Source organism: Pleurodeles waltl, chromosome 3_1 (assembly GCF_031143425.1).
Source record: "Pleurodeles waltl isolate 20211129_DDA chromosome 3_1, aPleWal1.hap1.20221129, whole genome shotgun sequence".
Taxonomy (NCBI): domain Eukaryota; kingdom Metazoa; phylum Chordata; class Amphibia; order Caudata; family Salamandridae; genus Pleurodeles; species Pleurodeles waltl.
This window is the reverse complement of record NC_090440.1, coordinates 368,147,629-368,171,525: the sequence shown is the minus strand read 5'-3', so window position 1 is coordinate 368,171,525 and position 23,897 is coordinate 368,147,629. Positions and strand designations below refer to the sequence as shown.

General features: G+C 45.6%; 1 protein-coding gene across 4 annotated transcripts in view; it reads right to left on the bottom strand.

Moving 5' to 3' along the window:
* Window positions 1-23,897, bottom strand: part of GABPB1 (GA binding protein transcription factor subunit beta 1) — a 368,057-nt gene that overhangs the window by 238,450 nt on the left and 105,710 nt on the right. For all 4 annotated transcript variants that reach the window (XM_069222548.1, XM_069222545.1, XM_069222547.1 and 1 more), the window contains exon 3: window positions 9,261-9,368. In XM_069222548.1, coding sequence (XP_069078649.1) covers window positions 9,261-9,368 — 108 coding nt within the window. The remainder of the gene's footprint in view (window positions 1-9,260; window positions 9,369-23,897) is intronic.

Sequence of the window (23,897 nt, the reverse complement as noted above, 5' to 3'; positions counted from 1 at the left end):
TATATGCGGATGACCTTCTAGTGTATATTAGAGGCCTAGCAGGCTTCCTGAGTGATATAATACCATTGTTCAGCGCTCATGCGAAGGTATCTGGCTTGCCAGTAAACTGGGCCAAGTCCTGTGTCTTCCCATTGTCACCTACTGTCTAATCCGGGCCTCACTTCTATAGCCCCTGGCCTCACATGGCAATCCAACACATTTAGATACCTTGGCATACAGGTATATCACACTGAATCTGATATGTTTGATAGGAATCTGATGAGTGTTGTGTCGGGCTTACGCCATCAGATGACATTCTGGAAGACATTACCACTGACAGTCATAGACAGGTGGCCCTTGTTAAGATGATAGTGCTACCTTGAATATTGTATTATTTTGTGAACCTGCCTCTGTACATGCCGGCCTCTTTCTTCCCGTCCATGGAGCGGGATGTACGTAATTTAATTTGTGATACCTCCCGTTGAAGAGTAGCCCTCTCTAAACTTTATCTCACACTAACTCTGGGAGATCTATCACTACCGAATTTGGAGCACTATTACTTGGCTGTGCAGCTACAATGGGTGGCCCGTTGGTTCCCTTCGAGACAGCTGGCAGATACGGCCACTGACCTTCCAGCGTGGTCCGAGGTAAACTACTTCATTTATTTCACCCCTGTGCTAAGTCTACAGAGCTGGTGCCCCTATTGCTGAAATTAGCCTATCGCCACTTCCGTAGATGCTGCTACCTCACAAGGGATACTATTCACTATGCACCAGCCATACCACTCTTCGGGACACCCTATGGTGCATGTAGCACATTGGCTGCAGAACTAGCTGACTGGCACGCAATGGAAATATACACCCTAGGAGACGTTTATACAGATGGTACCCTCCATACCCATGACACACTAATAGAGACCACCGGACTGCTTCCAGGCACTTTCCTTTTGTATGACGCCCTATAATGTGCATGGGGTGACCTCATGGGGGAACCCCAGATACACTACACACTGCAATATATGCATGTATTTGGTGAAGGGAGACATAATACACTGGATAGCGGACTCTTTACGTCTCCATACATCCGGACCACTTGTGGTCCTCCAAGGGCGATGGGAGGGAGACAGTGGGAGGCCTTTCATAGACAAGGAATGGGCAACCATACTGGAAACCCCCATGTATGTCCCGCGCAATATGCAATTTCGACTCATTCAATATTATGTTACTCAAAGAGCCTATATTACACTGGAAAAAATTAACAGATATTTTTCTCTAGCAGACACCAATTGCCCGTGCTGTCAACCCACAAATGGCGGTCACCTGTGCCACCGACATATGAAGCATGGTCAAATCCTTGTTTGTTTGGGCGGGAGCAGAATATACAGCTCTCCAGCATGAAGACGAACTGGGGCTACGCAAGTATCCCCTCGTGGCACAATGGGAGCTCATGTTAGCGGATCTCTACACTCCACTGGTGCCTGCATCTGATCGACTTTGATTCCTCTATTGCAAGCAATGGTGGTCTGCGATAGCATGTATTCAGTTCAACATGTTGCATACCTGTATATATGAATAGGCCAGATGGTCACGTTCTCCAGGTTGCAGGATACTACACTAGATGAAAGTCATTTCACATGGATGTACAGGGCCAGCTTGCTGAGCGCTTAGGAGTTGTATAACAATTTTGCTAATTCTGCAAAGTAGGTATATGGAAATGTTGTGCCTGCATTTTCTTCCCCATGTGTTTACCATTGTGAACTGAAGTTAATTGCAACCATGCGGGTCACATGTCCCTTTACTCTGCAATATGTCATATTTTGAACTATAAATGCAATAAAGAAATTTAACAAAAAAAAAAAATCATGTGGGTTGGGACAAGGATTCTCCTAGTCATGTAATACCTATTAAGTCTAAGCCACAGCCTCAGCCACAATATCCTGTTAAACACAAAGCCAAAGCTCCAGTGAGGGAGATCCTCACTCAGCTTGAGTACCAGGGAGTAATTGAGCCCTGTGTCTCTGCAATGAATAATCCATTATTCCCCATTGCAAAACCCGACCATTCATACAGAATAGTCTTAGATTACAGACACTTGAACAGTCATACCTTCACATGCGCTATACAAAATTCACATAGGGCAGCACTGATTAACAGCACAGTGCACCAAAAATACAAAACAACCTTAGATCTCTCCAACAGGTTTTTCTGCCAAAACTTAGCACACGAAAGTCGGGACCTGAGTGCATTCTCATTTGGCTCACAGAAAACACTTCTGCCGTTTGCCGCAAGGCTACTAAAACAGCCCATGGCTGTTCTCAGCCCGTGTAACATCAATATTACATGATATTGATACAGAGGCATTATCTTACTTGGATGACATCTATCTCACAGATGTCGACCTCAACAGTCATCTTGCCAGGGTCGATCGGATTGTTTTAGAATTCAAAGCTCTTGGTTACAAATGTAATTTTAGGAAAACTAAAATAGCCTTTCTCAGCGTATTGTTCCCGGGTTATAAGCTATCAAACAAGGGTTACAGGCTGGCCCCGCACTTTCTAGAAAAATGTGCTCAACTCCAACCACCAAATACAATTAAGAAACTACAGTCCTTACTCTGTTTCTTCAACTTTGGCAGAACATACATTCCTGACTATGCACAACGTATAAAGCCACTTTATCACTTAATACGCCCTGACTTGTCTAGCAGACACTGGACAGTAGAACACACGCATCCTTAGAGGACTACAACAGGACATGCTACAAGCAAAACACTTACACACTTGTAATAAAAAAACAAATTTGGACATCAGAATAATTTCTGGTACCACTGGATTTACTTATGTCACCTTTAATGAAGGGGACACGGTGCCAATAGCATATAAATCACATTTATACTCTAATACAGAACAACGTTTTGCACCTGCAAAAAAAATTCTAACTGCAGTTCAGATGGCTGTCATCAAGGAGAGACCACTTGCCCAAGGGAAACGCATTATTGTCGTTACTCCAGTGCCAGCCATAGAGGACGTCACCAAAGCTAGCGTTCCCAATGCTAAAGCATTACATCCATGCTAGATTCAGTGGACAACCTTCGTGACTGCACCGATGTAGATTACATCTTTGATCCAAAACTTCAGACACAAGAATTTCTCAAATACAAACAGGAGTACCTGCACTCCTAGATATCTTGCCACTGGACAGATACCATACTGTAATTTACACTGATGGTTCAGCACAACCAGCCGTATGTACCAAACATCAATACTCAGCTGCCTGTGCAGCTGTGGGCGGACTGATGAAGGATGGTGTATTACACCCTCATCATACCTTCACGCAGACCCTAGGGGACTGTACAGCCCAGCAGGCTGAACTCAAATCCCTTATTTTAGCGCTAGAACACACAGAGCCAGGACTACCAACTCTGATTATGACTCATACTAATGCATCCATTCCCACAATGATTATCTTAATCATTGGAAGTTGATCGGATTCAGAGATTCCAAAGGGAACACCCTAAAACACAGAACTCTGTGGGGAAGGGTGACCTAGCTTAAGGATAAGCTACTTTGTGTCCATGTAGCACATACATTGGGCCACCAACGGGTAGGAGTACACTTTACTGGAAACGCTTTGGCTGATGAAGTTGCCATATCTGCAGTAGCTACGGCTTCTGTGGTTGCAGTGACTCGTTCTCAGACGAGATTGGATAATAAAATGTTGGCTGTCGTGAAAGCTTTGGCTAGAGGCAAGCCTGTCCCAGAAGCATTCCCTACAAAATACTATATCACATCAGTGCACAGAATGTTGCTTATGCAACAATTCCTCGGGTTGGAGACCGAGCAATCCCCAACCAAGACCAGAGATTAGATCTCGTTAAAGCAGCGCATGAGGGTGTTGCATTTACTCATGCTGGTATTTCGGCCACAATATCAATCTTACAGAAACGCTTCTGGTTGCCATGTCTATACAAACAGACAAAGCAATATGCCCTTTGTTGTGACATTTGCCAGCAAATGAAGGGCTCCAACATCAAACGCCCACTGCAGACATCCCTCTTAGTGTCCAACAGGCCACTACAATGTGTGTACCTGGACCATTGTGATCCACTCCAACCAGATGGTGCATACAAATACATCAGTCGCTGTAGATTCTTGTTCTAGATTCCTGCTAGTATGGCTGCAGCGGTCGTCTGACGCTCAAGACTTGCTGATCTTTATTGGTACATGTGCAGTTGCAGCATTCCATTCGGACCAAGGCCCTGCTTTTGCCTCCAAGGCATTCAGGGATACCATGGGGACGATGGGTGTTGAACTCCATTACTCCTCACCCTACCATACCGAGGGAAATTTGATGGATGGGAAGAGGAATTGTGATCTAAAGCAATCCTTAACAGCTAGAATATTAGGTTCTGGCCACAGCTGGCTTCACCACCTATATGGGGTCCAGAGAGCATTGAATAATCTACCAAGAAGGTCCTTGGGGGGGGGACACTCACTGTGAGATTCTCTTTGGGATACCGATGTATGTGGACGCACTCCCTATGAGGTTCTCTTTGGGATACATATGTATGTACCAAGATCTAGATTGCCCTGGTTTGGTGGCAGTAGATATGCCATTTGACATAAATGAACGTCTCACCGTCTAACAGGAGCTTCAACAATTTTGTGATGACAAATCATCTACCAGTGCTGCCACCTTAGGAATACAGTATTTACCAACAACTTCTACTGGTTGGATTCCTAAAGCTGGGGATCTGGTTCGTGAGAGGATCACTGTGAAGAAGGAATTCTGCCCATTCTACGGAGCACCGCTTCAAGTACTGGGAATACAAGGTACCATGAACTGTCATCCTACCACTGCTGCCTGGTTCCGAAGCAAACAGATTTGTCTCCTTTATATCTGGCTTAAAATTAACAATTTAATTCACCCATGGAACTATGTATGGTTATTTGTGACATTATTTGCATTTTTTCTATGGATTGGTTTTGTAACTGTTGTCTTCCGACTTATAAATGGTCATTACCTTCTTGAACGCTCCTCTGTTGAGCCTGTGGATGAAGTCTTAACTCCTTATCATTCTACACATAAGGTCTGAAGAGACTTAACCCTTGAGAACATTTCAGCTGTGCAAATTTTTGATGGGATTGTGCGGGATAAAGTTCCATTCAATATATACGGGCCTACTGAGGTCATTCAGATAACTTATGTTTCAAAATTTCCATGACTTATGTAATTACACCTGGCATTGTATCTGATGTCCAGACAGTTGATTCAATATTAACTGATATGAAAGACTATGCAGTATTTGAGACTGATGATGTGTATACCAACACATAGAATTATGGGGACATGTTCTGCTATAACAACTGGGGACATTACTCTAGACATAGATCAATATTTAATTATACACAGTGGGAACACTGTTCAACTCCATGGAAGCCCAAAACATTATTCAGATGAATTCAAATACTTTTCTAGGCATGACACAAAAAATACAGAGCCATATTATTTCAAGTTACCACCTTCCAAAATTTGGAAAAGTTTGCTACCTGACAAAACTGATGTATTCAGATTCCTTTGTTTCCCGTCTTGCAGTTGAAGGTTACAAATACTGAAAGAACACTATTGATGTAAAGAGTGCACGGGGAACACAAGACTGGCAAACACAGGGTAGGGAAGCTTTAGAGCGTGCCATATTCCTGTGCAAATTAACTTTCTAAATGATAGGATTCAGCAGACTTTGTGGCTAGGGTTAGCAAAAATTAAAGAAAGGAATGCGCCCAGTATCCCCACACCAGCAATTTCTTTCTGAAGATATAGACTCAGGACTTTTTGTTATGTCCAAGAAAGCCACACTCTAAAAGATTCATCTATGCCATATATAATGAGATCTGGAAGCTTTCACATATAGAAGCTGCTGTGCGATTAAGGCAGATAGACAAATAAAATTTAAAAAAGGCTTTAGCTGTTGGTCAACAACGGTATGAACACTCTGTCCAACAGGATTTATTCCCTTAATAACACAGTCTCATCTGCGAATGACATCATTAAGAATGACATGTCCCTTTTATACCATGGACAAAGTCAGCTGCATTCCATCATGTAGTTAGGTTGGGCATTACAAACTTTGATAAACGACCGAGTTCCGTGGAAGTATATTAACAGTAGTGACTTGTTTGCTGCTTTTAATTTATCCAAGGAACAACAGACAATGGCTAAAAGGGAAGCAAGTTGCACTATGCTTCACATAGAAAAGTTAGAGAAGTTGCCTTTCACAGCTGTAGTAAGTCCATCAACATTATGGCTCCTACATGGCATTATAAATCTGCCCATTTCCACTTTTAATTTTTTGAAATGCCTGAAACATCTTGCTGTGGGCAGATACGAGCGGCTAGGCGATAGCTATATTAAAGAAGAGTGGCAGTTGCCCTTTGAATATAAATGTCTGAACGCCTAAACAGAGGACTTTCTTAGAGGAAGCGAATGGGAGACTACTGTTCAATCATCAATGATTTACAAACAGGTGTCCCTCCATGGCCTTTGCAATGCAGGGGTTGCGAACTTGGCCTGTTTTCTGAAGGGTACTCCTGTCCCTTTGATTCGACCAGCATTTCATGTACTTTTGAATGGAGGTTATGTGGTGCTGGGCAACCAAAGCTGTTGCGGTATGCAACGAGGAATTGCCTACGCAATTTCGGTCTCTAAGGTCGTAACGTGTTGCAGACATGTTTTATTCCCCCGACACGAGAGATGAGAGTAGCAGAAATGTGGCCTCACATTGATACTTCTAATGTAAATTATGACAAGCTGAGCAGACTAAAGGCGCTACTGTTCCAGAAACAAGTTGCGTTGACATTGGCTAGAGAGATGCATACTCTCCAGATAGCAAGATCATCAGCCAAGATACAGTCACTATTAATACCAAGTTTCCCAAGCATTTTGGAGAGCTTGTATCCAGAATTTTCAACGCTTAGAGCACTATGGGGATTGTTAATTTCTTTAAGGCTGTTGGGTCTGGATTTGTGCCCGTCATTCCTTCGGCCATCTATTCACTCGTTTCCGGTGTGTTTCGCGGCTTTCCTTTGACTTTGGCATTAATAGGCGGGATACTATTGCAATTGCTTCCTATTCACAGTGATTGTGGCTTTTCAGCCAAACGGAGTAATGGAGCTACTACCTCCCGCTCAGCTTTGCTGAGAACGCATGGTTCAATTGTTTAATGCTCTGTTGTTGGAAGAGTTGGAGTGTGACTAGTCATTGTCATTCAGACAGTCCTATGGTGTGTGCAGCCAGTCTTACGCCGAGTGTGGTGCCTCTTCGAACATTTGCCTACAGTGAGCCTTGCTGTTCCGCCAGGGCCTCCTGTGGAGCAAAAACTGTTGATGTTCCCGATGAGGGCTCATTTACAGTCAAGCCCCTTGAGAGTAAGGCGGATTCCGAAGGCTACTTTTGAGCCGCCCTTGGTGGATGATCTGGCTCTCTTCAGCGCTGTGGATGGTACCGCCCCTGCAGGAGGTCCTGCACAGGAGACTGACACACTACTGCTCCATGGATCTGTCTGCGTATCCTGTCCCCTAGGAGAGGGACAGCTGCTAATTGCACTCACAAAACCCCATAAGGAGGTTACCTCCCCCATTAATGCCAGGTGGGTTTGGTGGGCCACACAAGAAGCTGGCATCAATGTTTCCACCTTTGGGGCTCACTGTTCCAGGGGAGTCATGACCTCTAAAGATTTCTCTTTGGATGCCTGTTTAGAGGATATTCTAAATGCGGTGGACTGGTCTTTGGACTCTACTTTTAAGAAGTTATATATTTAACCAGTCCTACACCGCTTGTAGTAGAGAAGCTTTGAACTAGCCTAATCCTCACCTCCCGTCCTGATATAGAATGAAACATTTCCTAGCTATCGGAACGGGAAAGTATCAATTCTATTAAGGACACAGAGGTGAGGATTAGCCCACCTTTCAGATTACATTTCTGCCTGTCCCACTAATCAGTTTTTTCGTTATCACATTAGCTTTTTTGTGAGACCCTCAATGAATTACAAGTAAATGTGTATTTTACTTGTTAATGTTTTTACTCTTACGTTGCCAACTTGTCTCTTAACACATACTGCTATGCCTACTACATGTAGAAATATCTTTAGAGAATTGGGACTCTCATCCACTTATGTTTTCCATTGGGGATGGATTCCAGTGAACAAGACTGAATCTCACTTACCTCAGCTGTGGTCGCAGGAAGAAAGAGGAGGAAAGAGCGTCAACAGAAGATCTTGAAGCGCACACTCATCAGGGATTCGTTGACCTATTGAACTGTTGATGTCATTCCCTATGCTTCATGGGAATGTAGTTATTGTTGAAGAGTATTTCATTTTCTTTTAAAAGCTGCTGGTAAATAAAGTCAAGAGACAATAAGCCTAATCCTTGCCTCCGTGTCCTTAATAGAATTGCAACTTTCTGTTACAGTAGCTAGGATTTTTTTTCATTCCTACATGTGCTTCTTTTTCCCATAAATTCATAAAGTTGCACAGTACAAATAGAGTGAAAATATATTTACTTTAAAATGGTTAAACGATTCTTGGAGCACTGAAACAGGTCTTTAAAATCCATATGTAAGAGGTATCTTTATTTTACGTGTGCCCATGATTGTTGGTACTCGGATAATGAAGTGAAGTTAAGTACCATTATTTAACTAGGTGCCAGACCTGGTTACTTTGAACATGAACTTAAGCGGTTCCTTTCTTGATGTGTTTTTTTTACTGTGAAGGACAATACCACAATTTCAGTGACACAACACCAAACCTCTGAAAATTAGCAGTGTAATTTCAACAAGGCAACAAGGAGTGCAAAAAAGTATCAAACACTGAAAAATTATTTCACCATATTTTGGAGGTACAAGCTGACATTTCTAGCAAATACGCTGCATTTAAAATTGCTACTCTTGGAAACCTGGAGGTTCCACTCTGTCAATGCCAAGACTGGGTCTTGTGCTATTTACTTTGGACCAAGATTGTGTTTAAAGTAGCAGCTATAGTTCAGTTCTTGTGATTCCCTGATGCTTCTTATGAAATCTCTGAAAATATGTCTTTTTCTGAAATACCAACCCTTCTGTCTGTTTGGTCCTTTCTATTATTTCTATGGAATTTAGCGCCAACATACCCTTGAGTGACTGTCTATAATTGTTAATAAATAATTATAAAAATATACTCATTCCCTAAATAGTAGTTTAACACATTGAACGTACAATCCACTAGCAGGGACAAGAATAAAGTAAAACTATTACCCAGTCTGTGGTAAATGGTGCTCCGTTTGCCATTAAAATGCGAACCTCATCATCTTGACCGGAACGAGCAGCCTCTAGAAGCTTCTTTCCCAAATCAACCAATGACATCTGGTAAACACACAAAATAGTTTGTTCAATTTTACTTTGTATCTCTGTGAACTAGTCAAATGATCTTAGATGGTTCATTAAAAAGAAAGCACCATCAAACAAATAAAGAAAGGCGAGAAATAGCCAAGTGTTATGTCTTTGCAGTTTAACCATGTACAGACATGCACGACACGTTTTCATTCAGGTGCTCAACAAAATACGAAAAAAGGGTCAAAGGTGGTCGGACTGCAAACAACATAAACACTCGTATAAAAGCTTTGTGAGCTTCTCGTTCCTTTTAGGCTGAATGGGGAAGTAGCTGAGCAGCAAGATCTCTCAAATCACAGGATATCTGTGTGGAACAAGGAGGCAATATATGCTGCTCTTCGTGTTCAGACAGACCTGTGAGAGTGAACAGCAGAGGAGCAGTGGCACTCCTCATGGAGAGATACCCTAATCATGGAATCTAACTGGTCTGGGAACACCTACCAAGGACTGTATCCATGGAAAGTGTTCTGCTGTGGGCAACTGAATAGACCAAATATTGGGGTTTAGGGATTTCATGCTACTCTCCTTTGACGATACTGTGTCAGAGTGATGCAACTCATTTTCAGGAGCCAACAGTGCCTAAGAAAAATCACACAAAGTTCAAAACACACAAAAAACAGGCTTCCGATTAAGCAACAGAATACCCTAAATGTAACAGGTAGTTGAACCATTGTTAATATGCTGGACAAACCTGACTGAAGGCAGGTCTCAAGCACAACCTCCAGATCTGAATAGGGGCACAGAAGCCGGGAGGTGAGGATTTCATAAGGTAAGAAAGGTACTTTTCTTTGCGGCTGGCATCCTCCCTCTGGTACCAGCCCCCATAAGGGTGGAGAAGGAAGGAAAAATATATAGGTTCTCTAAACTTACCTTAGTCCTTTCCTTCCTCGTCAGTGAGAAGCACTGATGGATTCTTCTCGACTGAAAGACATAGTAGGGATGTTCTGCAATTTTTACCTGATCCTCTTGAATGACAATAGGGACAAAGACTGGAGATTGGACAGTCATTTTTAGTGGTGACTCTGGGGGAGAGCTGATTTTGGGGATGGGGAGGGTGGTGTGTTCCTCTCCACTATTGCCTCAAGCATTTCAATTTCACCTACCTTCCTTATAAACCTTCAATCTCTTATGACCCCCAACTAGATGCTTCTCAATTGGTTTCTTGAGACATTGGATGGAAGCTTGTGAATGCTTCAGGGAATGACTAATTATCTGTTGTCTATATTGAGGGATGCGTTGCACTGGAATATTCGTCTATTGTTTAGGTAGACTTTTTAATGTTGATTTTAAAAAAAAGAAAAAAAAAAAGAAAAAAAAAAATCAATAAAGCAATGGAAAGCAGCTTTAGTTGAAAAACACTGCTTTTGAATTTTGACAGCAGGAAGACGTAGTTATGTCGCTTGCTAACAAGCAGTTATAAAACATCTCAAAGTAACAACTGGTTTTCTTAAAAATACAGCAAGTTTAAAAAGCCAACAGCTGTTTGACTAAACAAGACAGCTAAAATAAGAAATACAGCTAAAACATTAACAACTAAAACTATTTAATCCATTAGATGCAGAGGACGGACTGCTGACATCCTCGGTGCGACCTTCAGAGTGTGGAGGACGTCAATGGGTGTGACCCCTTCCCAAGGAAGGGAAAACAAGGCAGCCATCTCTTTTGCACCTGACGCAGCCTGGGGCTTTTCAGGAGCCCACTTTAGCCACTGATTAGTTATTGTGCCATTCACACTTACTTCCATCCAGCACAGAACACCTCATGGGTGCAATGGGCGAGCCCACTTAAGCTACTGATTAGTTATTCAGACAGTCACATTTTGCTATTACCACGTTTTTTAGAAGGCTGTGGTGGGTGGGCGGAAGCAAAATGTATATGGCTTAATAACGGATCAGTGACTCATTTGGAATCAGCCATGCAGGCCAGAATTACCATGAGAACATCACAATAACTGATCAATTGCTGAAGTGTGCTTACCCCTTATCCCAAAGATATAAGAAAAAAAATGTGAATGACAAAATAACTGATCAGTGCCTGGCATCGGCTGACACTTTGCCCTACACTACAGAGGGTGGAAGCAGAAAGGCACATGATGTAAATGGCTCACGTCATTGTGAGTCACCTGCATTCTGCTCTTTTACAAGGCGCATGTCTCACAAATACGTTTCTCCCAGCGTCAGAGACAAATTTGGCATGATGTGATTTAGTCTTATTGGGCGTATTGCAACTCATTTTGTTCCTTTTTTTTTGCTTATATTTTGTTTTTATTTTTTAGAAACGTTGCAAACGTTGGATCTTTGGAGAAGTTTTTTGAGACAGATATGTGGGAGTCTGTTATGGTCACACGTTACAACATGCTCACGGGATTCCTTTCCATTCTTTCTGTTCACAAAACACACAGACACATTATTATTATATATGTATATATATATACACACACATATACACACACATACACGTAAATAGGCCAGAAAGTTTTAGTTAGACAGCAGATACCATTTCAGGGATGAATGCTTCCGAAGCTTTAACTCAAATAATGGAGGAATGCTCTGAGGCAGGCTATGATACTGAGACAACATCAGAGGGTGAAGGTGAGGGAGCAAACTCTGGGACTGTTTTTTTGGTTGGAGTTCCTTCCAATACCAACCCATCTTCAACTAGTTCAGAAAAACATGTTCATAGTAGTCATGATGTCCCTTTGCAACAAAAACTGTGCAGTGAAGAGCTACTGACAGGGTAAACCAATGCACAGTGCAGGTAAGTACCCCATTTAGCAGAGGCAGTGTTCTCACATGGTGGACTCCTAATTTAGTTAGGACACAAATTACCCCATTCAATGGCGAAGCTAGATGTAAAGTCAACACAGCACCTTTTTTTTTAAATGTTGGACTACTTCCATCTTTTTTGGGATACAGTCGTCCTTCAGGAAATTGTGCAAGAAACAAATTTGCATGCCAAACAGTTTCTGAGGGTGCATGAAGGCACTCTGGCACCTCATTCTAGGCCACACCTGTGGATTTCCACTTCACTTGGGGAGTTGAAAAAATTCTGTGCACAACCCTGAATATAGTAATAGTACACAAACCAACCACACATTCTTGCTGATCATGAGCAGAGACAGGGTTTGGTTTTGATTTTGCACCATATGCTGCATTTCAATTATAATTCTGCAGCATTGCTGGTAGACCACCCACACCATAGCAAGACGTTTAAATTTCAGCCTCCAGAGAATATCTGTCTACCAAGTTTCCAGTGATGTATATTTCTGGGAAGAATATAGCACTTAACAAGTCCTTGATCTTGTCCAAAGGGTGACGGCTGTCTAGGCAAGTAAAAGATATTGTTCTGGCATCAAGATGTACATGTCTACGAAAGACTAAAATTGTCCCTGGTTTGATTTATTCATGTTGTGGGCAGTAGGCCCAGCAAAACAATGTGTGTTTTTAGGCAACTTGTGAGGGTTTCAAAGTTTTGAGGGTAAAAACAATTGTGAGATTCATGCGAGTCACCTCAACTGAACCCATTCAGGTGTCTAGTTTTCAGAAATGTCTTGCGTTTGGTTGGGTTCTGTAGGAAGCTGGTCTGATGTGTGTGTGGTGGGTAGCCAAGGTACTTACACCTTACACCAGGTCAGGTGTCCACTCTTAGTGAACTGTAGGCAGTGTCTAGAAGCCAGACTCGTGGTAGCTGTGGATGAGCACCCAAGACCTATCTAGGAGACATGCAAAGCTCATGCAATACCACTGTAGTCACACATGAAAGAAAGCACTTTATGTTTGATCACACAATACCACAAAATACAAGAAGAGCAACCCTCCAATAGGAGGTAAGTAATACACCAATTACATACACTAGTAAACAGTAATAAGCATATAAAAGGTTAGAAGATAGTGAAAATGTACATAACCAATAGTGACCCTAGGGAAGGGCGAAACCATATACAAAAAAAATGAAATGAGAACACAGGACCCCACTTGGTAACTGGAATGTGTAGAGGGGAAAACAAAAGAGGTAAGTAACACAGTTACCCCCCCCCCCCCACACACCATCTCCCAGCAACCAGGAAAACAGGAATAAATCACTGACATTTCCCCAAACCACCCAAAAGGAAGACAAATAAGAAAATAAGACACTCAGACAACACTGCAAGAAACCAGCTGTGGATTCACAGAGAGGAAGACCTGTGGAGAGAGGGGACCAAGTCCAAGAGTCACAGTGCAGCTCAGGAGGAGTAGAAGCTACTCCCCACCAAGTTGTACTTGCAAGAGTTGGTCAACGGTGAGGAAGAACAGGTCAGCACAGCAGCCCTGGAGCCAGAGAAGAGTTCCTGATGCAGAAGATGTCCCACGCTGGAGTGAAGACTGCAGATGGGTGTTGGTGCAAGGAGTCCACCAACAAGCCTTGGCAAGGGCAAATAGAGGGAAAGTGGAGCTGCCGGGGACCAGCAAGGCCCAAAAGGACTCAACCCAGGAGGGGGTGTCAGAGGAGGACAATCAGCTTCATACAGAGCCCACAGGAGCAAAGGCAGCATCCACAGAAGGTGCAGAAGGAGCCTTGCAGCACTACTGAAAAGGAGATCATAGGTGTATAACACCACCTTGTATTCCTTTCCATTCCCCCATCTCCATCCCCACATTAGAGGGTCGCTACGCTATGCAGGCATGCTCCTACCTGGCATGAAGCCACATTGATCTGGGTAGATGAGGTGGGACAATGTGCGGGTAAAACGTGTTGCCAGTATTTTGGCATTTACCTTTACATCAGCATTAATGAGAAAGATTGGCCGATACGATGCACATTGGTCACGGGGCAGTCCCTCCTTCAGCAGGACCACAATCGTGGCACAATCTAGTTCAGGAGTAAATGCCCCCTTCAACAGCACCTCTTCATAGGGGTTTAGAAGAAGAGGCACCAACAATGAGCAGAACATTTTGTATTACTCTATTGGGTATCCTTCCGGCCCTGCGGTCCTCCCCCCCCATTAAGCTCAGATATAGCAGCCTCAACTTCTTCTTTCGTCAGTCGTTGGTGTAAGTCTTAGGCATGGGAGAGTGGGATATTTGGTATCGGGAGGTCTCAAACTATAGAGTCCTTCTCTGTTAAATGCGGTAGGGGACCTCTAGTATAGACATCTTGGTAGAAGTTCGCAAAGGTTTGAGCTATCACCGACAACTCCACTCGGTTGTTCCTCTCCGAATCACGTATGGATGGCACAACTCTGGCAGCTGTTTTGCGTGTCGCCAGCCAATAGAGCAATTTGGCTGGTTTATTGCCCGCCCCATAGACTCTACTGGTGGACGCCTACCAGCACTGTTTTGCCTCTTCAAGAGATATTTGGCACAGTTCAGTCCACGCCAGCACCAGCTGACAGCATATCACTTATGTTTCTAATTGTCGGGTCTGCCCCTCCAACACCCTGTTTTTTGAGCTATATACATTGCTCCCTCTGTTGCCGCTCCCGTCTGTGGATGTAGCTTTTGAGTATTCCCCACACTGTAGGTTTGAATGCCACCCAAAGCGTCGCCCTTGAGTTTACAGAGCCCTTGTTGCAGCAGAAGAATGCCTTAAGTTCCCCCTTTACAAAACTGGCACATTCAGGGGACTTCAAGTACTATGCATTAAGTCTCCTAGTTGGCCACTGTGCCTTGTGCACCACACCCCAATCCGCTAAAATTGGCGTGTGGTCCGATATGTCCCTAGGAAGGATCCGAACAGATCTCAGACTCATCACATCCATTGCCGGCACTCATATGAGGTCTATTTAGGTCTCAGAATGATGAGCTGCAGATCAGTGGGTGTAGGCACGTTCCTCCGGGAGCCAGACCCGCCACACATCACAGAGACCCTATGAGTCCGCCCAGATTTTCAAGCACGCAGACCAGAGGGGTCGGCTGGGACTGGGCCCCAGACTGGATCTGGAACCGCTTTGAAGTCTCCTCCCACCTGAGTGAATCCGGCGGGGAGAGACCTCAAGAGCGATCTGAGTGCCTCACATGTGGGCTGCAAATGTTGTGGGGGAAGTATAGCAGGACACCAGATTGTATTGCTTGGCCTCTATCTGACCCTCTACACCAATATACCTCCCCATGGGGTCCTCAAGGACCTTTGTTACTGACAGCAGAAATGATCTGTGTAGCAGTAGGGCTACTCCCCTGGACCACCGCGCAAAGCCTGAGACACAAATCCTGTCATGTCCAAAGCGCCCTAGAAAAGGAGCACCAGGTCCCCATTAAATGCGTGTCCTGCAGTAGGACCACCCCCGGGGAGCGCCTCTTTATGTAGTCCATTTGATGTCGTCCAGCAGCCCATTAATGTTCCAGAAGATTACAGAAATCAACTTAGGTATAGGGATTGATGTGTGCAGCCCGTGAGGCTCCCCAATGGGCAGACGGCGACCCACGGGGCAGTGGAACATGAGGGCAAGGCCCTTTAGAACAACTCAGTGTCTGCCCCTGGTGCACCTGAACTTGTGTTTAGTGAGCATCAGTGGTACATGTATTATTTGTGTGAACTTGAAGATAATCTGCAGAAACAAACTTAAGTTTAAAAAAAAAAAACAACACCCCTCCCACCCCAACTCCCCCATCCCCCACACTTCCTCCCTAGAAGCATCTGTCACCCTTATAACCATTATAGAACTGTGTTAACTCGTGGAGGTACTCAGCAACCTGCATTTGGATATCTCCCACCCATGTACGGATGCTACACCAGACAGCAGCTGCATTTGATTTGAGAGATGAAAGAATGAGGGGTTGACTACCCAGTACCTCCAATCCCGCCCTAGAATGTCAGTAGCTCCTACCTCAGGACCTTCCCAGGATTAGAGTGACCCAAGACAACAAACAATCATAGCCTGTCACATATCAGTGCACATTACAGTTACAGCGCTAGTTTCTTGTATCCAGGACGTTCAGGCCGTGATCGACGGGACCCCCGTCTGAGTGAAAGATGGCCGGTGCATCAGACAGATAGGATTCCTGGGTCTCCGCCCGTGACTGCTCAACCCCTGGAGCCGGGCCCACCAAGGCCCCCCACTCTCTCCGCCTCCACGTGAGATGCACCTTCTCCTGGTCTCCCGGTGGCGCTCACAGGCCTCCCTGGCAGGCCGCAGCAGGTGAACCCCGGGTCCAAACCTGGGGTCCACTGCCGATCCACTCCAAGGATGCAATTGCCGCTGTTTCGTCACCCCTTCCCATGCCTGCTGCGGTGTTTCAAAGAAAAGGGTGGATGCGCCATAGATGACCTTTAGCTTGTCAGGGAAAAGGAGCATGTAACTCACATTCAGCACACACAGGTTGTTTAACTTATTCGTATGAGCATCGACGTTGTTGAACAGCTCAAGTATGGTCCGGGAAAATCAGGATTTTTACATTTGAGTGCCGTACCTCTACTTGGGAGCAGGCCTCACGTAGAACAGTGTCTCAGTCCCTATAATTGAGGAGTCTGATCACCACATGCAGGAGAGGAGCCCCGGCTGGGGCCCTTTCCACCAGCACTGGATGCGCCCACTCCACAACAAAGTAGCATGACAACTTATTTTCCTGAACCCAAGAACGGAGCCAGGTCTCCATGAGTTCCTTCATGATGCTCCCTGCTATTTCCTCTGACAAGCCCACCAGGCAAAGATTATTTCTGCGAGAAAGGTTCTTGGCTTCCTCAGCCTTTTCTTCCAGGCCGGACACCTTCGAGGTAAGCTGGGAGACTTGTGTCTGGAGGACGGTCACCGCATCCTCGGTTGTAGGTATTCTAGTCTCGGTCAACGTCACTCTCGGCCACTCGCCTAGGGTCCTGATGCACCAGGGAGAGGTCCACACGGACCCCGTCAACCTTTAACTGTAATCGCCTCCCTTGAGCCCTGGATTGCCTACAGAAGCATCACCATATTAGGGGCGTATGGGGGGCATCCCCACTGCCTCTTGCGCTGGACCGGGTGCCGGACCTACACCAGTCACCTTGAGCGCAGGGTACTGGTCCATTTTCGTCTGTGCCGCCTACGTATGAGGGGGGCTGTCGCACCTTATATCCCCAGGGAAGCTGAGCCAGGTGGATGCACCTCAGGGGGAGAGCGCTCCGGTCCCACCGCACCGTCAGGTTGTACATGCAGGCACACCACTGGCCCGATGACCCCAAGCCCCCTGCCGCCCGGCCCACCAGTCACCACTGGGCAGAAGCTTGACCTCCGTAGACTGGGGAGCCCCACAGCACCATGCCTCCTTCACGGCCCCCCAAAGGGCGCATCGTCCTCTGGCCGCTTGACTTTAGTGGAATACATTTCTGGGGAACTGCGTGGAAGACACCAAAGTTCTTGACATTGACTAATATCTAGCTTTCCATCCGGATTTGTACTTAGCCATGTTATTTCACCTCCATATGTCTAGGTGATCCACGAATGCTCCCTCAGAACCAAGTCGTAGTTTATTAGGGAATGTCACTAGCAAGACTCAAAGAAAGCAAGCTGCATCCCATTAGACCCAAGGTAGGTCTATTTCTGGCCCAGCTTTTACTCCAGAGAATCAGGAGTCAGCTGTCCTGGCACGAGCCAGCCGGCCCAGCGGTTTTCATTCTCTCTCCAGCTGCAGCCGTGGAGTCATAGACAAAGTAGACAGGCCCAAGCGCACAAAGTCTGTGGCGCAACTCCGCCTGTCACCTTCAATGGGGAGGGGGGGTGAACGGTGTGAGCTCCCAGGCAGTCCCCGGGGCCCCGAGTGCAATGCCCTCCACCACCTTGCACTCGTCAGCACCCGATCTCCTCCCTTCCTCTGCCCCAAGCTAGCACCAACCTGCAGTCCAGGGCTGGGGGCCTCACCCCACCATGGTCCTCAGGCCTCGATGTGCCTTGCTGCTGCAGGCCTCCCCAAATTAACAAAGCGGCTTCAGTCCCAGCTTTTCAACCACAGCCGGGAGTCACTCACAGCCACGGGCCGGGACGGGAAACAACACCACCATCTTCTTCACTAGCAAGGCAGCCGGCCCGCCACCGAGCCATGCCTTCCTCCAGGCCCCAGTCGCTCCTGGTCCGTCAGGCCGAGGCCTTACCAGCCTGGCACAGCACGTGCCTCACCCGCAGGTCCTCTGCGGGCGACCCTCCTCTATCTGGTGGCCACGGCAGATTCCACCCCGCCGCCAGGTGCCTCTCCTGTCAGTTTAGCCCCGTGGGGACGTTCAGCTGTCAGGCAGAATCACTTGCCGGATCCGAGGAGCAGGAGTTCCTTCAAAATGCAGGCCCCAATATGGCTCACTTGGCTGCTCCCTGCTCCCAGCCGCCAAGTTTAAAGGAGAGAGCATAATCACTGTGGTCCTGGTTAGCACAGTCAAACACACGGACAAACAGGCCAAAACGTGGGGGTAACCATGCTAGAAAGACGCTACTTTTCTACAGGTTCCCTGGGAAGTCTGCAGAAACCCCCATTGTCAAAACCAGGGAATTTTTATTAGCAGGAAATATTCATGTCTTCACATTGCATTTTGGGACCTTTTCTGCTGTGGACATTGGGTCCAATCACAAAAGTGGGACACTGTTTATATCGTGAGATGAGTGGGAATGCTGGGCAGTAGGAAATCTGTGGCTCCCCACATATTTGAGAACTTTACCTCAAAGAAATGTGATGAAAATGTGTTTTAGCCAAAGTTTGAGGGTTGCAAGCACTAATGGAAAAAAAAACTGGAGTTCCAAATCTGTCATGTCACTCTGGACTCCCTCGGTGTCTAGTTTCGTGAAACATTCAGATTTGATAGTTTCCCTGGGTACCACCAGAACCAGGCCCCAAAAGCCACAGCTACCCGCATAGCAAACAAAGGATTGGTTTATAGTGGAAACCTTTGGTCTTTCCATGGTGATTTGTGGGCACTGGCCCACCCACATAAGTGGGGTATTGTACTTATTATGAGATGTAAAGGATAAAAGAATTGCAGAACATTTGTGATTACCAACTGGATTTCTCTGCATCTCTAGCTTCCAAATGTAAGCTGATGTGCAAGAGTTTTTCCAAATGCCCTCTGAATCACAACAGAATGGGTACCCACAAAATCAGAGGCATACAAATAGCCATTGTTCCTAAACTCGGGATCTTCTGCACATTTCAGAAATGCATAGGTTTCCATCAGACCCCATTTTTCATGCTTTACATTTTGCCACACAAATTTTTGCATACTCTGCACGAAATAAAAAAATAACAGTAAGGTGCAACTCACTTGATGACTTTAGTATTGCATATTATTGGAGAATCTGCAAACGCTTTATACATTATATATACTTCGACCATAGACGTCTATGATATGTAACAGTGTAGTGCATCTGTAAATTGGCCATGGGACAATGAGTTATAGCTGAAAACATTGTTTCAAATGGCTGTTTTTTTCCTAACTATTTTCATTATTTGGAACAGTTGCTTTGCTTGGGAAAAACCTGTAGGATCTACACAAATGACCCCTTGCTCAATTCAGAATGTGGTCTACTTTGCAAAATGGCATAGCTTTCCTGGGACTCACACCGGTTTCCTAAGGGTTTCACACCTGTTTCTACTACAGAATGCAAGTAGGTTGCAACCACATATTGTAAGGAAATAGGGCTATCTTTTATAAAAATGTGATTAAAAATAAATGTTTTGATACAACTCTGTTTACTCCAGAAAGCTGAGAAGATGGCTATTGTTCGACTATTTTTCATCTGGGTCAACCTACAAACACTGGGTACCATGGCATGGTTATGGCCCACTTTTTGCCTGCTGTCAGTATGCTTAGAGTGTTTGCATTGGGATCCTTCTAACCAGGACCCCAGTGATTGTGCTCTCTCACTCTACATGTCGTTGATTAGGTATTTGCACAACCCACAATTAGCACTGGTGCCCCATTACAAGTTCCTAGTATATGGTACCTAGGTACCCAGGGCATTGGGGCACCAGGGGTCCCCCATGGGCTGCATCATGTATAATTCCATCCATGGGAACCCATGCAAAATGTGTCTGCAGGCCTGTCATTGCAGCCTGCGTGAAAATGTGCATGCACCCTTTCAATACAGGTCACTGTAAGTCACCCCTATGGTAGCCCCTACCTAGCCCAGAGGGCAGGGTGCAGGTCCCTGTGCTTGAGGACATGAGCAGAGGTGCTCTACGAACTCCAGTTCCATTGCACTGGACTTCGTAAGAGTGGGGAAGCCATTTTACTTGTGTACTGGGCACAAGTCTCTCTACCTGTGTCCAGCTACACAATGGTAATTCCGAACCTGGGCATGTTTGGTATCAAACATGTTGGAATCATACCCCAATACTGTTAGCAGTATTGGTTGTATAATTCCATGCATTCTTGGAACTCCTCAGGACTCCACAGTATTGCTCCTACCAGTCTTCTGGGGTTTCTCGGGCAGCCTGCACTGCTGCCACCCCTCAGACAGGTTTCTGACCTCTTGCTGCTTGACCAGCTCAGGCAGGGAAAGGCAGATCAAAGGATTTCCTGTAGGAGAGGGAGGTATCAGCCTCTCCCTTGCAACTGGTGTTACAAGGCTTCGGAGGGGTAGCCTACCAAAGCCACCAGTTTGCTGTGAAGGGCACATTTGTTGCCCTCCTCACATAAACCGGTTTGCACCAGTCCAGGGACCCCCCTAGTCCCTGCTCTGGTGCGAAACCGGACAAAGGAAAGGGGAGCAACCACGCCCCTGTCCATCACCACCCCAGGGGTGGTGCCCAGAGCTCCTCGAGTTGGCTCCTCGAGTTGGCCACTTGAAACCAAGATGTGCAGAGGCCCGTGGGAACATCTGAGTGGCTAGGGCAGGCAGGTGAAGTCACAGACCCCTCCTGGGTGAGCAAACCCCCTATTAAAGCTATTTAGGGACTCCCTGGAGGGTGGGTCCCTAGATTCAACATGCAAGATTCCACCAGGACTCCTCTTCATCATTTACTTCATCTTCTGGCCACTGGAACCACAACTGGACTCTTCAGGAACCGTCAAAGCTGGAACTCCGGCGACAACTTTGCTGTGCAACATTGTTTCTCCGGCTCCTACCAGCAACTGTAATATTTCCCTGACAGTGCACCCTTTGGGGTCGTTAACACTTCAGCCTGTACCAAGAAGCAAGAAGGAATCTCCCTCGGAGTGGAGTTAATCCCCTGCATCTGCAGGCACCAACTCCAACGACGTCCGGTTGCGTGGATCTGCTCTCCTCTTGAACTGCGTGGATTCTGCATCACAGGTGGTGGTCTTGAGTGGTCCTCTTGATCCTCCCTACCTCCTGTCCCACTTGGGAGATAAGCCTTTGCCTCTCCTTGCAGGACAGTACCCTTGTGCATGGCGACTCTTGCAGCTACCAAGGCTTGTTTGCTCCTGCTCCAAGGGATCTTAAGGTGTCGAGTAGCCCCGGCCCCCAGCACTTCTTCCTGCAAAGCACAATCTCCTCTCTGATGCTCCAGCGATGTGGGACTCTTCTTCAGGTGTGCTTACTGAACATTATTGCAACTTACTGTGCCTGCTGCCAGTGGGTTGCCTGTGGGGGCTGCGACTGCTTCTTTGGCTCTACCGACTGCTGAGGGTCACCTCCAAGGGTCGAGTTCCCTGGGCCTTCCTGGTGCTCTTCAGCCTTGCAACTCTTCTTTTGCTCCTCTTGCATTTGCCAAGGCGTGATGGTGGTACCTTTATTTCTGTAACACTGTGTGGTTCTTTCATGTGTTATAAATTGCTGTATGACTATAGTGGTATTGCATAAGCTTTGCATGTCTCGTAGATAAGTCTTGGCTGCTCATCCCCAGCTACATCCAGAGCAGTGGTTCCCAACCTTTTGACTTCTGTGGACCACCACTTTATCATTAATGGAACCCAGTGATCCCCACTGAATCATCATTGGAATCCGGGGACCCCCACGGAGTCATTACTGGAAGCATGGGACCTAATTTGTCAATATATGTTTTAATTTTCTAAGCAGTTGTGGACCCCCTGAGAGGCTTTGCGGCCCCCCAGGGGTCCCCGGGCCACAGGTTGGGAACCACTGATCTAGAGAGCCCTGGCTTCCTAGACACTGTCTACACTTCACTAATAGGGGATACCTGGACCTGGTCTAAGGTGATACCACCACACCAGGCCAGCTTGCGAAAGATACCTTATGTGGAAAATAATCCTATGAAGGGGTAAGTGCGAGGTACCCAAATTAGCAAAAAAAGGTCTCAGGGTTGGTGGTGGAAATGCTTCAGCAGGTAAAGTGTTATCTGCAGGGGTTATGTGAAATGCTAAGCCGTTAACAGAAGGTCCAAAGGGGTTTCCAACCAAGAGCACAAAGGTTATAGGTTATATTTCTAAAGAGCTAGGCCCACTTCATTAATATGTGAGACTATTTCAAAGCCGCACGTTGGGACTGCTGTAGCTGTATAGTACAAAGTAGGTCTCCCTCCGTGCTAAAGCAAGAAACCAGTTGAAAATGGCCATAGACTCAGCATGCATCAATCACTGACTGCTGAAATAAAAAACATACCCTCCTATCCACCTCCAAGATTAAACAGATGGCTATGCAGCTAGACCTTTGCAATTCCACTCTCCTTGTGGTACTTGGCATAGTTCCTACTGCTAAAAACGTTATTGCTTTGACAGGTGTCTGTTGAAGATATACAACCATAGATAAGCAGAAAATATATATTTTTAATTGTCTAGTATGATGACTCTGTGAGCTCATATTACCATCTTATCTACCTGGCGCTATGGTGGGAGCAATTTTACATGAAGAGCAGGTTCCGAGGGAAGAGTACCCTGGAATCAGCAATTATGCCACACTAGTATCAAGTGGAGAACGCCTTAAAGGTTGAATTGGAATAATGCTTCTTAATGCACAGCTCCCTGTAGAGAGATACAGCAGTTCTGCTATGAGGTGGAGGGAAGAAAATTTAAATTGTATAGGTACTCCAATACCTCCGACACCAAAATAGGATACTAGGGGTCTCCAATTACATCTCCCTGACCAGACACAGAGGGACTTTATGCTCACCTGAGCTGACTGTAGTGAACAATAGATGGCAGTTAGTCGCAAAAATGTAATCCAGTTGCGCCAGTTTGCTGTGGCTTACAGGGATGGATAAGTGAATGGAAACAGAAGGGGTGCATGAGGGGAGTTGGTACCCACCCTGTGGAAATACCAGAAGATATGGAGACCCTGGAGGCACTATTAAGGAATCAATGGGACAACAAAGGAGCCTATGCAGGGGATCCAGCAGGTTTATGCAGTCAATGTAAATATCAACCCAGGTCTCTGCGGAAAACGAGTGTCAACTTGGGAGTTTCAGAGTGCTATTTTGGCACAATATTTTGGAACTAAGAAACTTGCTCTACATGCTTATGCTTTATAGATGTTGAAATTACTGTGATTATTTCTTTTGATTACTATGAATGGAAAACAAAGATTAAAAAAATAAAAATAAAGTCAGAAACAGGGGTATTTCGCCAAACTTATAGCTTTTTTATTCATCTACAATTTCCAGTCAAGATTTAAGATTTTGAACTTATTGAAATAGTTTGCGAGAGGGATTCTGA